This window comes from Mastomys coucha, unplaced genomic scaffold, assembly GCF_008632895.1.
Source record: "Mastomys coucha isolate ucsf_1 unplaced genomic scaffold, UCSF_Mcou_1 pScaffold16, whole genome shotgun sequence".
In the NCBI taxonomy this organism is placed as follows: domain Eukaryota; kingdom Metazoa; phylum Chordata; class Mammalia; order Rodentia; family Muridae; genus Mastomys; species Mastomys coucha.
Genome location: NW_022196898.1, coordinates 7826450 through 7842998, shown reverse-complemented (window position 1 = coordinate 7842998; position 16549 = coordinate 7826450). Strand labels below are relative to the sequence as shown.

Sequence of the window (16549 nt, the reverse complement as noted above, 5' to 3'; positions counted from 1 at the left end):
AGAGAGAGAGAGAGAGAGAGAGAGAGAGACTCACAGAGGGAGATACAGAGACAGAGAGACACGCACAGAGAGACACAGAGACAGAGACCATCGGATTCATTTTTCTCAGGTTTCACAATGAAACTGAAATGGATGATTTCAAGGATGTTTACAGTTCATAGGTTCACGTTATCTCCACAAGGCTCCTGCTTTCCAATTCCTGCTTTTTTATTATTGAAGGACAAGAATGGCGCAAGCTCAGCTAACATTCGGGGAATGTTCTAGAAAAACATAACAATGCCAGAGGGGCTGGGGGAGACTGCCACTCTGGCTTCTGTAGTGTTTGCTCACAGATCTTTCTACTGGCAGAGTTTCTCAGAGCTCCACAGACAACTGGGGCAGTGTCCATTTGTAAGGAAATGCCTTGAGCATTTACAAAACTCAGGTACCAGTGTAGTGCTTAAATGATGCAGCTGTGTGTGTGTGTGTGTGTGTGTGTGTGTGTGTGTTGACAAGAAGTAATATATACATCCTGGAGGCCTCAGGAGCCCTGGTAGATGATATATATTGACCAGACCAAATATTTTAGAACATGTTTGCTCAACTGTGCTGGAAACAAATGAATTTCTTGCTGTTCTCTGCATTTAAATCTAATAAAATTAAAGTTTTGTATAATACTCTGGACATGGTTTCACTTCTTCCTGTGGTTATAGAGAAACCTAGGAACACACAAGCAAGCTTGCCCTGATGCGGACGTGTTATGTGTAAGCCAGCCATTATTCCACTCTCTTCAGCATCAGAAATGCAAAGACAGATTTTTAAAGACAGGTATGGATTTTAATTTATTTTCATACATATTCCTTAATTGGTATTGTTTCTCAAATTGTTATCTCCTATTTATCTTCCAAATTGACAAACTATAAATGCTCTGATGGGAAAAAAATTATATAACACTTCTTTTCCTTTATAGTCAATATGAAAACCTTATCAAGTATATAGAACATTTGACACATAATTATATCAAATGCACCATTGCTACTTCTTACGCTCCTCGAATATGATAATTTGAATGTTCAAGTGACTATTTTCAGTACTTATGATGCCTTTCTAGAAGGTGAATAGTCTGTGAATGATGTGATGCCACACGAGGAACTACAGTGTACATATAAGACACCGAGCACAGTAGCCTTTCGTGTGTAAATACCTTCTTTCTGGACTAAATCAACAAATGTTGATGAGTAAGAAATGCCAAAGTTCTGCTTCAGGATGGGTAGACAGACTTCCAAGAATTTAAAGTTGGCTTGGGAGTCTCCTCGATGGGAACATGAATCCTGGGAAGCTGGAGCAGGAGCATCCTTTACTCTTCATCAAACCCAGGTTCTACCTCCATCGTATTTTCGCCTCATCTTATGCCCAAATGCTTGATAGTTTTTTAAGCCACTGTTTTATTAATTCGTATCACAATTTTGAAAGAAAAACTGAAATCGTTAGCAAACATGAACATAGATCCCATACCCCTTGTGTTCCTAAAGCTTTAGATTGTCCTTTGTTACAAAGGAGATTTGAAGGTTTAGAAACAGCAAAGACTTATCCCCATCCAAATAAGGATTTCTTTCCTTCATAAAATGAAAACAACTGGAGGATAAGTAAAAGAAAACATTCTTTGTTGTTTGGATATGTGTATCTTTGTACCAGGCTTTGGCCCCTATCTAGGGAATTCTGATCCAGCCCAATTTGCTTATCTTACACTTGGTGTGTTGCCCAGTTGCAGAAATGGGACCTGACCCACATTTCAGTGTTCCTCCGCTCCCTTGGGAACGTTAATACCTCCCTAGTCTCTACTTCACCAACTAAAAGATGGATGGCCACATGAAAAAGGAGAAGAGGCTGAAGTCCCGAGGCTGATTCTGAGGGGCAGTGGGGAATTCAGAGCCTCCATAAAGAGTGTCCTTTGCTGTGGTAACGAACGAGGCTTAGCTGGCTTTTAGGGAGGGGAAGAGATCATCTTTTATCCTGCCCCAGTCTCCTTCAATGATGAGGCAACTGAGGGCTGGAAGAAGGATATGACTCATTCAAGTTCTCATGTCTTCTTAGTGGCAAAGGGAAACCTGTGGCCCCATCTTTGCCTTCTTTCTGGGGCCTCACTTTGGTTTTAAAACTCTGGTATCTCCTTGTACTTGTAAAACTTAAATGTATCTACACCTCTATGAAGGCTATAGACTTTAATATATTTATTCTTATTATTCTGTATCAGTGAGAATTAGAGCTTAATCATGTACCAGGTGACCCAGGGGTCTTGGCTGGGGCCGATTACTTGTTTCTCAAACCTATGCTGCCCAGCACAAGCCAACAGTGAACTCCAGAGATTCTTCCAGCTGACCCCATAACGACTCACCGCAAATCTCTTCCCACAGCCCTCATTGCCACAGCATCCACAGCAGTCGTTGTTCTGCAGGCCCAAGAACACCAGCGCAGGGAAGATCATCTGCCAGCAAGAGAAGTGCTTAGAGGGTCTGGGGTGAAGGGAAACCCACATTTTTCTAGCCAGGGAATACCTCAGGGGCTTAAGGGGGCAGGCAAGACCTAACAGTGGGTATGGCTCATGGCAATTTTTAATATGGGGGTTCCTTTTGTTCAACTTCGATGAGGAGATTTTAATAGCCAATATGCTGAGTCTTCGTTTACAGGGTGGCTTCAGGGCAAGGAGATATTTATACTCAGTGTATAAAAAGTAAGCCCCTCTACTACCCTCTACTACTACAAGCTGGAGGTACCACGCGTTTTGGAAACAAAGTGATACGGGAGCGGCGAGTTCCTGAATGAGAGCTTACTTACAGCTTCTGTGTCTCTTCGTTCTAAATCAATCCATTTGTATAAAGCACTGTGTTCTGTTTTTAATTCTTATTGCCATGGTTGACTGGAGTAAAGTAATCAAGTGGCTGTTAGCTTGGTTCTCTGGGCTCAAATGTCCTAGTGTGATTCCAGCTCAAGCTCGGGGATGAACCACTTAGTAAACCAAGCTGTCCTCGGCCGCGAAGAGAAAGGGGAAGTATATATATTAAGACACTACTTTTCATTACATAAAGGTTTTTAGCTTCAGAATGGCATCTCATGCAATAAGGACTGAATGAGAAACAGATGAAAACAGGGAAATTCTCCTTCCTGGGAACGTTAAGGTTTCTCTACTCACCAAGACTCCACTTCCCAATATTCCTCCGAAGTACCAGACCTCTTCTGAAAGGTGGCTGTTGTCATCTACCACTTTCCCTCCAGGAAAGAACAACAGGATATTTGCCAGCAAGGCAAACACAGCCAGGGGGATGAGGGTGCCCCCCAGGCATCTGGCACAGCCCCCAGTACACATGCTGGGGTGTCACAGGAAGGCACAGAGATCAAAGGCTCTTCACCACCAGCTTCACAGGTCTCTTCAGGGATTTGGCTGCAGCGTGTTCCAGCGACGGTACCGGCTTCAATAAGAAATTTGGGACCAAATGTCAAAGCTTTTTGAACCTTGGGAACACTTCACTTCTCAACTACAGCAGGCCCTCAGTGGCAATGGGCATTTATATCCCTGACTCTATGTCTTTTTTTTTTCTGCACCCCCATAAATGCGATTACGTTCTGTGCAATCGTTCAATTGTTTTGCCATGGAGACCAATAACCTCTGTTAATAATCCACCAGCACAGACAAGACATTCAAGTTGTTGCAATTGAAGAGAAGGCTGGGACAGGCAGTGCTCAGCACTGCCCCTTTAATTTCATAATGTCTCTGCCCAAATAAAGAAGTATTCCCCGGGCATTGCATACATCATTCTCATAATCCACTAATATCCTGATTAACCTTATGCTTCCCAAACACTAAGTAATCTGCTTGGTTCTTCCTTGGTTCTGTTCACGGAAAGCCTGAAACCCAGGCTTATCCAGATGGGCTTGTTTTCCTTAATAGAGGAATAATTCCATAGCCCTATTGAATACTGCGGAATTCAGGCCTGGGGTTTTTAAAGGATAAAATCAGAATAGCGATTTGTTTTACTGCCTGACTGCTGTATGTCTTTACTTGTTTACAAAATTAGGTAATTGAATACCATGTTCTTCCCAACACGTCATAGAATCAGCAAAACCGATTTTTCTAATTGGGTTGTTTGGTTACTTCATACAGGAACAGGAACCTGTGTCTAAGGTGAACAAGGCGAGAGAGCCCCGGGAGAAGCTAGATGCAGATGGAAGCAGAGAGGATGAGACTGGAGGTAGCTAGTAAGCTGTGGGGAAGGAAAACACACCTTGCAGGAGGCTTTGTCACCTTTCGGGAGCACAATTCAGTTATTAGCTTGCTTTGTGACATTTAAGATGTCTCAGACACACTTAACACCAGCTCCACATGATGCATTGGCTTATCCTGGTACTGTATGATGAATCACCCAGAGGACTATGGTGTGAGGAAGAGATCCTTTCCAGCTCTTTACTAACAGTCTAGAGGTCAAAACTAAGAACAATAAGTAAAATATTTAGGGGTTTGAATTGTTGCTAAAACCAAAACCAAAACCAAACCAAACCAAACCAAAACAACAACAAAAGCAAATGTTGACACCTGTCATGGAGCACTTACACCTTGACAGGTATGGCCAGGGAAACAGTGAATTATGCTTTGCCAAGTCTCTGGGATCACTGTCCAGGGGAGCTGGCTGTGGGAAGGATTATAGAGAGACAGACATTGAGGTTCCTTCTGAAGAGTCTACAATGTGTGCCTTGGTTGTTCTGTATACACACTGGGAGAACACAGGGTCAGTGTGAGATGTAAAACAAAAGGAAGTGTTTGCTGCACATCTGCAAAATCCCAAGTACAAATGAGTATTTTTAGTGTTCCCTACTACCCAGACTAACATTTTCCTTCTAGCTCAAACAGGCTTAGAGAATTCTTTAAAGTCATCCCAGTGCTAATGGGATGAGCTAATGCTGTGTATGTGTGTGTGTGTGTATGTCTCTGAGCATGTGTGTGTGCTCGTGCTCATATGGAGATCAAAGGATGATGCAGAGTGTGCTGCTTTATCATCCTCCACCCATCCCTGTGTGACAGGGTCTCTCTCTGAATCTGAATCTGGAGTTCTCTGGTATCTCTGCTAGGCTGACTGGCTAGCAAGGTCCAGGGATCCTTCTGTCTCCACCAGGCTCAGTCACACTTAGACCGAGTTCTGCATGATGTACTGAATGTGTACTGAATGTGCTCCCCCTACTCTCGAGTGTTTGGGTTTTTTGACACCAATGGGCATGCTGGACTTTTAGTTGGGTGCTGGTAATCCAAACTCAGGTCTTCACGTTTACCTACTGCCTCGTCTCTCCACTCTTGCTAGGCCCTGGTTTGACAGTTTATTGTCTACTTTCTGTCCTCGTGGGATATCAGCAATATATGGTTGAGAAGACAGAGCCCCATTCTGCACCCAGTCCTCTGGTAAGAGCTGACTCAGAAATGAGAGAGGATGACAGTTGTAGAAAAAAATGGAAGATTGTGGGTGGGGAATTTTTGAAGGAAGACAGTGGAAGAGTAGTAAAATGTTAAAATTCAAGTAGGCCTCCCATGCGTGGAGTTTCAATGAATTGAGTCTTCTGCAGGATGAAGTTCAAGGGCTTCCTTCTACTAGATTTAGTTCCACGCCAACAGAACAGGGGGGGATCTCTGGCCTCTAGACTTGAGGAAGAGATGTAACTGCTTAACTTCTAAACTGCCAAACTTCACAGCACAACCCAAAGAGAACAACCCATTTGTTCAGTGGAGAGAAGTCAATCAATGTACCACATTCTAGCCTTTCCTCAAAAACTTGGCTTTCTGCAGACAAGCAGCATCTTTAGCTTGAAGAAAAGTAGATACTCGCCTATTTTTACTGACATCTTTAGCTCATTGGACAGTAGATATGTGTCTCTATGTAATATACTGAGCACACATTTACACTCAGGTTCACACAAATACATTTCAAGTCCCAATCTTTGCTTACCTTGGAAGAAACTGTTAAAACTTACTTCCCAAGATCCCATGAAGGATGGCAGAAAATGATAGAAAATACCAGTGAGGGGCTGAGAAGCTCAGAAGCTAGGGTAGGCAGTCAACTTTCCTGAGATGCTTGGAGGTGTCAGCATGATTTGGTGGCCAGAGAGAGGTGGAGGAACATCTGGAATCTAGTTTATACTAAAGAGCTAGGAGGCTTGTATATACACCCAGAGTAAGATAGAAACCAAGTCAACATCCTTTGAGGACAAGCTTCCCTCCTTCATTTCCTGATTTTTCTACCTTTTATCTGAAATCTCTGCAGGAGTGTTATCAGCCATCACTTCTTTCAAGAAACCTCCTATAAGAATGGAACTCATGCTTAGCATTATTAACTAAGCACCAAACCTAGAAACCCAGGGGAAGAACCTAATATTATTCTGATAAAAAGTAGATCTAGTGATAGATAAACTGCCCAAGTTCTTATCTTTATGACATAGATTAGTACATCTCTTAGCTTGTATCAGAGAAGCTTCGTTTTGCAGTATATGACAATATAGAGTCCCACAAGTAGCAAGTATGCATAGAGTAAGAGACTGTGAAGTGCTCTGCTCTAAATGGGAATGCTGTGCAATGTTCAGAGATGATGGTAGAAGCAAGGGGAGAGACTGTAAAAAGCAAGAGGGAACAATGTGTGTAGTGAAACAGAGTTTTCTGCACATGGCAGTGTTACTGCACACAAAAATTCACAGAAGCTCGGATGGCCTGCACCAGATGAAGTCATACAAATTTCCTGCACAGATGGGGGGGGGGCTCACGATGCCCCTTAACTAGCTGAGGAGCTATTGGCAAGTGATGGCTGCAGGGGTGGGATGAGGGAGTTAGTTTTCTTCTGGAATTCAGCCTCTGAGACCCTAGCCATGCTTCATTATATAGTCCTATCACAATGCACATACAGGAAGCACTAAGTTGACTTGGTGTTTGTTTTGAGACAGGGTCCCTTTGTGTAGTCCAGGCTGTCCTGGAACTCCCTCTGTAGATTAGGCTGGCCTTGAATTCACAGAGATAAACCTGTCTCTGCCTCTGAGTGCTGGGATTAAAATCTTGCACCTTCATGCCTGACCTGACTCTGTGTTTCAGTTCTTTGTTTTTGTTTTTTTTTGTTTGTTAAAGAGTGCATAAAATTGGGGAGAAAAGGTAGCTGGAGTGGGGTGGGATTAAAAGAGGGACTGGAGAGGAGAAAATGTTCTCAAACAATAAAAAGAAAATCTTTTTATAGTTGATATATTGAGGAAACTCCATGAAGCCAAGCCAGAGCTCCAAATGGTAGAATATAACTTGGTTTGTGAATGTAGTACCCAGTGCCACTAACTGGGTACACCCATTAAACCTTTCTGTTATAACATAGCTTTACTGATCAGAATTCCTTAGCACACTGTAGAAAATTTGGAGCTTTCTTATTTCTCAAAGGGTCATGTTTATAGTATGTGCTGGCAGATGGAAGGAAATTTAACAATGATAAGGCTGAAATGGTTTGAGTATGATTTGTAGATTGTGGGGAGATGGTATACATGTAAGGTGGGAGCTGGGAGCAGGCTTGAGAACCATCTTGTCTCTGGTCACCTGACCAGAAGAATAATAAACCAGCTGTTTTTTTTTTAAATTGAACAATGGAATTTGACTGGCATGGCTAGCCTTTTCATGCCCAGGTCATTTAATTATGAGAATTACAAGAGTCATTGGCTTGGAAGAAACTTGACTATGAAAGGAGCAAACGGCATGAAGAACTGGAGGACAGAGCCTCACTCCAGCCTTCTCTGTCTCAGAATCTGGAGTCACTGCAGGTACCCCAGGATCTGTCTTAGTCTCCTCCGTCCTATTGCTGTGAAGAGATACCATAACCAAGGTAACTCTTACAAAGGAAATCATTTAATTGGGAGCTTCTTTACAGCTTCAGAGGGCAGTCCATTATCATCCTGGCATGGAGCAATGCCACAAGCATGGTACTGGAACACTGGCAGAGAGCTACATCTGATCTGGAAGAATAGAGAGACTGGGCCTGGCATGAGTCATTAAAACCTCAAATCCCACCCCCAGGGACAAACTTCCCCCAGCAAGGACACACCTCCCAATCCTTCTAATCCTATCAAAGAGTTATACTCCCTGGTATCTATGCATTCAAATATATGAGCCCGCGGGGCTATTCTTATTCAAACCACCACAGGATCCATAGAACTTCCTGCATGGCAGGTATGCTTACCTTACTGCTTGCTCCATGTTATTCACACATTCACTCAGAGCAGTTCTAGAAGGCAGATACTATGCTATGGCTTGTGCTAAGACTTGGACTTAGAATCTAGCAGGTGCTGTATACGCCCAAAGTCAACATGTCAGTTGGTTTCAAATTCTGAATTCATAAATGCAAAGTTAATCCTGCCTCGTGACTCAAAGGGGTGCTGTGTGGCCTTCTTTAGCACTGGTCTTAGTACAAAAGGGCATAGCTATAACCTCTCAGAGAGACGTGAGCATTGGCCAATAAGTCTGTAATGAGCAACCAGCTCCAATATTGATTTGTTTCAGCATTCACCCATGTTGCCATGGTTACAAGTGAAAGTTACTCTCAACAAGAACTCATCTCTCTGGCACTATCTGTGAAGTCAAATGGCAATCACTGAATATCTCATCTTTCTTCAAAACACACATGTGGATTTTAAAAGAAACTAAGCTTAAAATCTCACATGAAATGTTTAAAGTAATTTTTTTTCACTCTTCCACACAGGTACGCTGACTGCTACCTTCCAACTCAATGCAGAAAAACTTTAACACTGGAATTTTCTTTCTTTTTTTAGCCATAAATCTGACTATACTCTTTTGATCTGTGTCTTTTGTGGTGGTTTGAATATGCTTGGCTCTGGGAATGGCACTATTTGGCAGTGTGGCCTTGTTGAAGTAGGTGTGGCTTTGTTGGACAACGTGTGTCACTGTGGAGTAGGCGTTAAATCTAACCAGAGGACCTTTGATTATCCCCCTCCCCCCACACACACACAGATGTGCTACCAGTGCACAGGCAGTCACGTCTTCCTCAGCAGATTGGTTTTGTGGTTCATGGTATTCACAGTTGGGTAAAACCATGAATACCTCTGCTTCCCTGAATAGCATGTTCTGGTATTTAGAAAGCTTGTCAGTATGGAGGACATTTCCAGCTCAGTTGCATTTTGTTTTCTTTACACTTTAGAACTGAGTATGGGGCTGTGGACCATGACAGGAAGCCTGGTAAGATTGAGCTAAATAAAGGCTTGAAGCCCTGGAAACCCTGAAGGGAGGGTAGGTAGGAGCTTTGCCTGATCCCAGCACCAGGCCCCTGTCAGCAGCTCCCCATAGATTTATGGCCTTCAGTCACAAAAGAGCAATGCCCCAAGCTCTTCCACATGTAGATGAAGACTCCTTAACATCTCAGACCAAGACAATAGGAAAAGCGAGTGACCACTGCCAAGTAGGCTCAAAACAGAGTTCTCCATGCTAAGGAGGAACCTAGAGGGTGTGGCCATTAAGCTTCCCTTCCCAGACATTCCTCCCTGCAAAAGGTATTTAATCTCAGGCCCACCCTGAGAAGTGGGGTATGGTTTTATGCATCCATTTTCCACCATGACAATAAACTCTTTGGAATCTTTGGACTGTCTCTTTTCACCAAGATCCACTGTGGGGAGCCATGGAGAAGGCTTTCACTTACAGAGCCACACTCTAGTCTCTGTGGAAGGCCTCTCTACACTTCTAGACACCTGGATGTCCAAGAGCCTGAGAACCTCATAGCCCCAGCCTCGCCACAGGCCAGGGAGACCCCCTAGCCAGCTCTGCCTTTCCCATGTGCCTCAGACTGTGCTGCTTTCCCACCCCTGAGCCATGCCTAAGCCCAGCACCCACTCTGGCAGTAGAGTGGGATAAGCACAGCCAAACAACCTGCGGTCTGCCTCCCCAAGTGGCATTTCCCGTGGCAGAATGGACAGGGGTCAACACGACCCTACAACTGAAACCCTACAACGGAGATGTGTGATGTGTTCAGCAACAGGGTCTTTCTTATTCTAATTCTAATGGACAATCAAGAGGATTGACAAGAGTCTGTATTGTTTTAGAGGATTCTAGGACCTCTGTGACCAATGTTCACAGTTACCTGAATTTTGACAGTTAGTTAAAATACATATTGATGGAAGGACAGTATCTTCAACAAAAACAAACAGCCAGGGTCTTTCTATGTAGTCTTGACTTTCTTGGAGCTCAATATGTAGACTAGGCTGACCTCCTGCTTCTGGTTCTTGAATGCTGGAACTGAAGACATGCGCCACCATGCCTGGCCATATTTTCTATTCATCTGTTGATAGATATATAGGCTGGTTCCTTTTCTTAGTTATTGTGAATAGAACAGCAATGAACACAGATGTGCAGTATTTCTGTGACATGATGCAGAATGCTTTGGGAATATGCCCAGGAGTGGTGTGACTCTGTCATATGGTAGTTCTTTTTTGTTTGTTTGTTTGTTTATTTTATGTATGTGAGTACACTATTACTCTCTTCAGACACACCAGAAGAGGGCATCCGATCCCATTACAGATGGTTATGAGCCATCATGTGGTTGCTGGGAATTGAACTCAGGACCTCTGGAAGAGCAGTCAGTGCCCTTAACCACCGAGTCATCTCTCCAGCCCCAGATTGTTTTATTTATTTATTTTTGATTTAAGTTTTATTGCATTATGATGAGAAAAGTTACATGATTTCAATTTATTTGAATTTGTTAACATTTAAAAGCATATTTTAAGTAAATAAAATTAAATAACATTTTTGTTTCCCTTTAGTACTCCAACTCCTCACAGAGACCCCCTTTCAATACCTACAATACCTTTTTTGTCATATTCTTTAAAATTTATAAAATATTATAACAATAAAATGAGTATTATAAAAGTTGTTTGATATAAAACAGCAATCAATTTAACAGTCTTATGTAGATGCTTGTCTACAGCAATACTGAAAATACATACGTTTTTCTCAATATAAACTTTAAATAACTCCAAACATATTATCTGTATATTTTGAAAGAATACATCATTACTAGTATTTTTTTATTTTTTTTTATTTTTTTGTTCTTTTGTTTTGTTTTGTTTTGTTTTTTTGTTTTTTGTTTTGTTTTTTTGAGACAGAGTTTCTCTGTATAGCCCTGGCTGTCCTGGAACTCACTCTGTAGACCTGGCCTTGAACTCAGAAATTCGCCTGCCTCTTCCTCCCAAGTGCTGGGGTTAAAGACGTGCGCCACCACCGCCCAGCACTAGCATTTTTTAAAATGAACATAAATAGATAAAGTCTTTTTGTTTGTTTGTTTTGTATTTAGTAGAGCTTAGGATCTTCTCTCTTACTGTGGTACAAACCCAAAATAAGTACAACTTTTAGACATTGGATTTCATTGTAATAAGGCTGTACTTCAATGATCCTCACATCAGCAAAGAATTTTAATTCCATTGTAGCTTAGCTGAGAGTTGACAATTCTGCTGCACCAAGAAATGAATTATAGGCACAATTTTTGGATACAGACTTACTGCTATGGTCAAAGCTATTTGACTTGAGTGAGTGACTTTATTCTTAACCCACAGAGAACAGGTTACATTCATTTAAGAAATGGTGTGTGTATTAAGATGGTCTATCCATAAAGTCATTCACTAACTGTTTCAATGAACAATGGTTCTGCTTGGAGGGTGGCACAGACATTAGATGAGGGTAAGAAACTGGTTCATTTGCTATGATCATTTGGAAAAGCATTCATCTTAGAGAAAGAGTAACTTACAAAGTCATCTTCTTCAAATTTGATATAATAGCAAGCACAGCATTCAGTTTCACTCTTTGTTGTTCTCTTACAAGCCACCTCCCAAGTTAATTGTCTACATTACTTTTGACTGTATAAATACTTTTGAAATATGTAAGCTGTTCTGAAAACTATATTATAGTGTAAACACATGAAATAAACAATACTACTAATAAAGAGGCTGAGATAGGAGAAGCAAGATTTCAAGACCCTTACGATGTACACAACAAGACACTGTCGCATTCAAACAAGCTGAAAATGTATATGGATTGTACAACATTGGAGCTATTTCTCCAATTAACAAATTAGAGAGACCACTGGATGACAGTCAACAAATTTCTAATTCCTCATATTTTTGGATTTCAATCGATTAGGATATGTTAGTAATATTAATTTTCATATTAAGATATTAAGAAAAAGTAATTGTTACTTCCTGTTGTTTTTGTTGTAAGAGATGGAATTAGGTTTGTGTGGGTTTGTTGAAAGATTACTTTCTTGCTTCTTCTAGGGTGTAATTTTGCTCCTTATGTTGATATTTTCCATCTATTATCCTTTGTAGGGCTGGATTTGTGCAAAGATATTGTGTAAGATTTGCTTTGTCATGGAATATCTTGTTTTCTCCATCTATGGTAACTGAGAGTTTTGCTGGGTATAGTAGCCTGGGCTGGCATTTGTGTTCTTGTAGGATCTTCTAGCTTTCATAGTCTCTGGTGAGAAGTCTGGTATAATTCTGATAGGCCTGCCTTTATATGCTACTTGACCATTTTCCCTTACTGCTTTTAAAATTATTTCTTTGTTTTGTGCATTTGGTGTTTGATTATTATGTGACGGGAGGAATTTCTTTTCTGATCCAGTTTATTTGGATTTCTGTGGGCTTCTTGTATGTTCATGGTCATCTCCTTCTCTAGGTTAGGGACTTTTTTTTCTATAATTTTGTTGAAGATTTACTGGCCCATTACCTTGGGAGTCTTCACTTTCTTCTTTACCTATTATCCTTAGGTTTGGTTTTCTCATTGCATCCTGGATTTCCTGGATATTCTGGGTTAGGAGATTTTTGCATTTTGCATTTTCTGTTGTGTCAATGTTTTCTATAGTGACTTCTGCCCCTGAGATTCTCTGTTCTATCTCTTGTATTCTGTTGGTGATGCTTGCATCTATGACTCCTGATCTCTATCCTAGGTTTTCTATCTCCAGGGTTGTCTCTCTTTCTGATTTATTTATTGTTTCTATTTCTATTTTTAGGTCCTGTATGGTTTTGTTCATTTCCTTCACCTGTTTGATTGTGTTTTTCTGTAGTTCTTTAAGCGATTTTTGTGTTTTCTCTTGAAGGGCTTCTAGCTGTTTACCTGTGTTCTCCTGTATTTCTTTGAGGGTGCTATTTATGTCTTTCTTAAAATCCTGTATCATCATCATGAGAAGTGAATTTAGATCTGAATCTTGCTTCAGGGGTATGATGGTGTGTCCAGGACTTGTTATGGTGGGAGAATTGGGTTCTGATGATGTCAAATAATCTTGGTTTGTGTTGTTTATGTTCTTATGCTTGCCTCTCGCCATCAGGTTATCTCTAGTGCTACCTGCCCTTGCTAAATCTGACTGGAGCCTGTCCTTCCTGTGATCCTGGTTGTGTCAGAACTCCTCAGAGTTAAGCTGTCTCTGTGATCCTGTCATTCTGGGATCCTGTGATCCTGGGCTAGTTAGGTCGCCTGGGAGTGGAACTTCCTCTGGGTGTTGTGGGACTGGCTGCTGAGTTTGTATCCAAGGTCTGCTTAGGGCACCGGCTGGCCCAGACAAACTGGAAGCAACCTGAGCCACCCGGCTGGCGGAGTTCCTGTGTGCCTGGGTCCTGCTGGTCCCAGTTACTCCCGGTGTTGGGACAGATGTTGTGTCTTCCTCACCTCTGACCCTGGGCGTATTAGAGCACCTTGGAGTGGAGCTTCCTCTCCATATGGTAGTTCAATGTATGAATTTTACCCCCAATTGATTTGCAAAGTTATTGAACTAGTTTATACTCTCACCAGAACTGTACAAGGGTTCCTCTTTCTTTATATCCACACCAGTCATTTATCCTTTTTATTTTTTCTAATTTTTATTTTATGTGTTTAAGTGTTTTCTCTGAACGTTTATATGTATGTATGTATGTATGTATATATGTATGTATACGAAGTGTGCTTGGTGGAGGCCAGAAGAGTATCAGGTTCCCTGTCCTGGATTTAGAGATAATTGTAAGCCATCATGAGGGTGCTAGGAACTAAACTTGTTACTCTGCAAGAGTGGCAAATGTTCTTAACTACTGAGCCATCTTTCCAGCCCAGTGTTGTCATTTATAGTCTTGATGATACCTATTCTGACTGGCATAAGATGAACTTTTAAAATAGTTTTAATTTCTCTCTTTCTCTTTTTTATGCCTAAAGATGTTGAAAATGTTGTTCTCTAGTTATATTTCTTCTTTTGAGAAGATAATTTATTTGATAACCCATTATGTAATTGGGTTATTTTTTTCCTGTGTTTAGGTTTTTGAGTTCTTTGAATATTCCAGGCATTTATTCCCTGCCAGAATTACAATTGTACAATCAAAGTCAAGACACTGGAGAAAGAAGCTGAGAAAGATACTGGGAGATGTAAAGATCTCCTGTGCTCTTAGAATAGAATTAATCTTCCTGAAAACAACCATCTTACCAAATGCAACGTATAGGTTTAATATTATCCAAATCGAAATTCCAGAACTGTTCTTTGCAGACACACAGAGAAAACATTTTAAATATATATGGAAGCACAAAGACCAAGAATAGCCAATCCATAAACAAAGTAACGCTGCAGGAGCTATCATTATATCTGACTTCAGTTATATCACAAAGTATATAGTAGTAGTAGTAAAAACACATAGTAGTAAAAACAATGTGGTGCTGATCCAAAAACAAGCACATCAATCAGTGGAACAGAGGAACCATATATAAGTCTACACAACTAAAGCTAGTTGATTTTTGACAGCAAAAATACTTACTAATCAAAGGATGAAATATTCAATAAATCATGCTTGGAAATCTGGATATCAACATACAGAAAATGCAACTAGATCTGTCTCTCACATCCTGCACAAAATACTAGGAAAAATTTAACCCAATTACAAGATGGGCTATGGAAATAAATAAAATGATCAAAAGAAGAAATGCAAAGAACTAGGAAACAAAGTTTTCATAGTCTTTAGCCATTAAACACACACACACACACACACACACACACACACACACACAGAGAGAGAGAGAGAGAGAGAGAGAAGATTTAAGCTATTTTTTAAAAAGTCTATCATTTGCTTGGTTAGGTTTCCTCTTAAGTATTTTTGTGGGTGTTGTGAGTGAAATTGTTTCCTGGATTGTTTCTTTCAGTATGCCTTTCATTGGTATTATAAGATGACTATTGATTTTGTTTGTGTGTGCTAATTTTGTGACCTTTCACTTTGTTGAAGAGTTAATCACTTCAAGAATTTTCTTGATGGAGTTGTTAAGTTCTCTTATGTATAGAATCACACCATGTACAAATGGAAATAATTTTATTTATTTTCTATTTATATCTTTTTATTTCCTTCTCTTGTTTTATTGCTCTAGTTAAGACATAAATCACTCTATTTAAAGGATTGGGGAGAGTGGACAGCCTTGCCTTGCTCCTGATTTTGGTGGGAATGTTTGCAGTTTTCCTCCACTTAGTATGCCATTGGGTATAGTCTCTGTCATGTTAAGGCCTCTCCTCTCCATTTCTAGCCTCTCTTTTATAATAAAAAGATGTTGGAGTTTTGTCATGTGACTTCTGACTTCAAATCCATTTTGGGGATGTATTACATGATCAACTTATGTGTGTTGAACTGTCCCTGTGTGTCTGGAATGAAGTAATAAAGATTATAATGAATGGTCTTTCTGATGCCATTTTCAATTTGATTTTCCAGTCTCTTATTGGGAACTTTGCATTTATATCTATCAGGGAAATTTCTCCCTTTGTTTTGTCTTTGTCCAGTTTTGTATCAGGGTAATACCAACTTTATAAGAAGAGTTTGGAAGAATTTCTTCCTTCTCTAGTTTATAGAATAATTGAGTTAATATTGATGTTAGATCTTCTCATGATGTTCTGGTAGTATTTTGCAGTGGATTCAGCTAACTTTGATGTTTCTTAGTTGGGTGACATTTTATTTTTGCCTCATCACTGCTAGTTATAGGTCTTTTTAATTGTTTATCTTATCTCGGGTTATTTTGCTATGTCATATGTATCTAGAAATTCCAATTTAGAAGTGTATAGTTTTTTTTAAAGGTACATATTCATTATTTTCTAAATTTCAGCGACGTCTGTTTTAATGCCTCTCTTTTCATCTATAAGTTTGTATACATGTGTACTTGTGTGTGGATATGTGCAACTGAGTTCATGTATCTACAGAAACCAGAAGAGGATGTGTGGTCCACTAGAATGAGCATAACAAGCAGTTTGAGCTACTCAAGATGGGTGCTAAAACCAATCTGGGGTCCTGAGTAGAGCCAAACATGCTGTTAACTACTGAGGCATTTCTTTTGCCCTTTATCGATAATTTCATTAATTCAAGTTTTCTTTCTATTCCTATTGGTTAATTTGATTAAAGGTTAGTCATTTTTTTTTTCAAAGAACTACTCATTCTTTCAATGAATCTCAGCACTTTTAAAATTTCTATTTCCTTAAACTTACCCTGATTTTAGTTATTTCTTTCTTTCTTTCTTTCTTTCTTTTTTTTT

The 16549-nt window shown here is 40.3% G+C and overlaps 1 protein-coding gene across 2 annotated transcripts in view; it reads right to left on the bottom strand.

The window, feature by feature from the left end:
- Tm4sf4 (transmembrane 4 L six family member 4) overlaps positions 1-16549 on the bottom strand; it is a 63591-nt gene that overhangs the window by 12632 nt on the left and 34410 nt on the right. For both annotated transcript variants that reach the window (XM_031373889.1, XM_031373888.1), the window contains 2 exons: positions 3170-3446; positions 2375-2464 (listed from right to left, as the gene is read on the bottom strand). In XM_031373889.1, the coding sequence (XP_031229749.1) occupies positions 2375-2464; positions 3170-3343 (264 nt within the window). In that variant the 5' untranslated portion in view covers positions 3344-3446. The remainder of the gene's footprint in view (positions 1-2374; positions 2465-3169; positions 3447-16549) is intronic.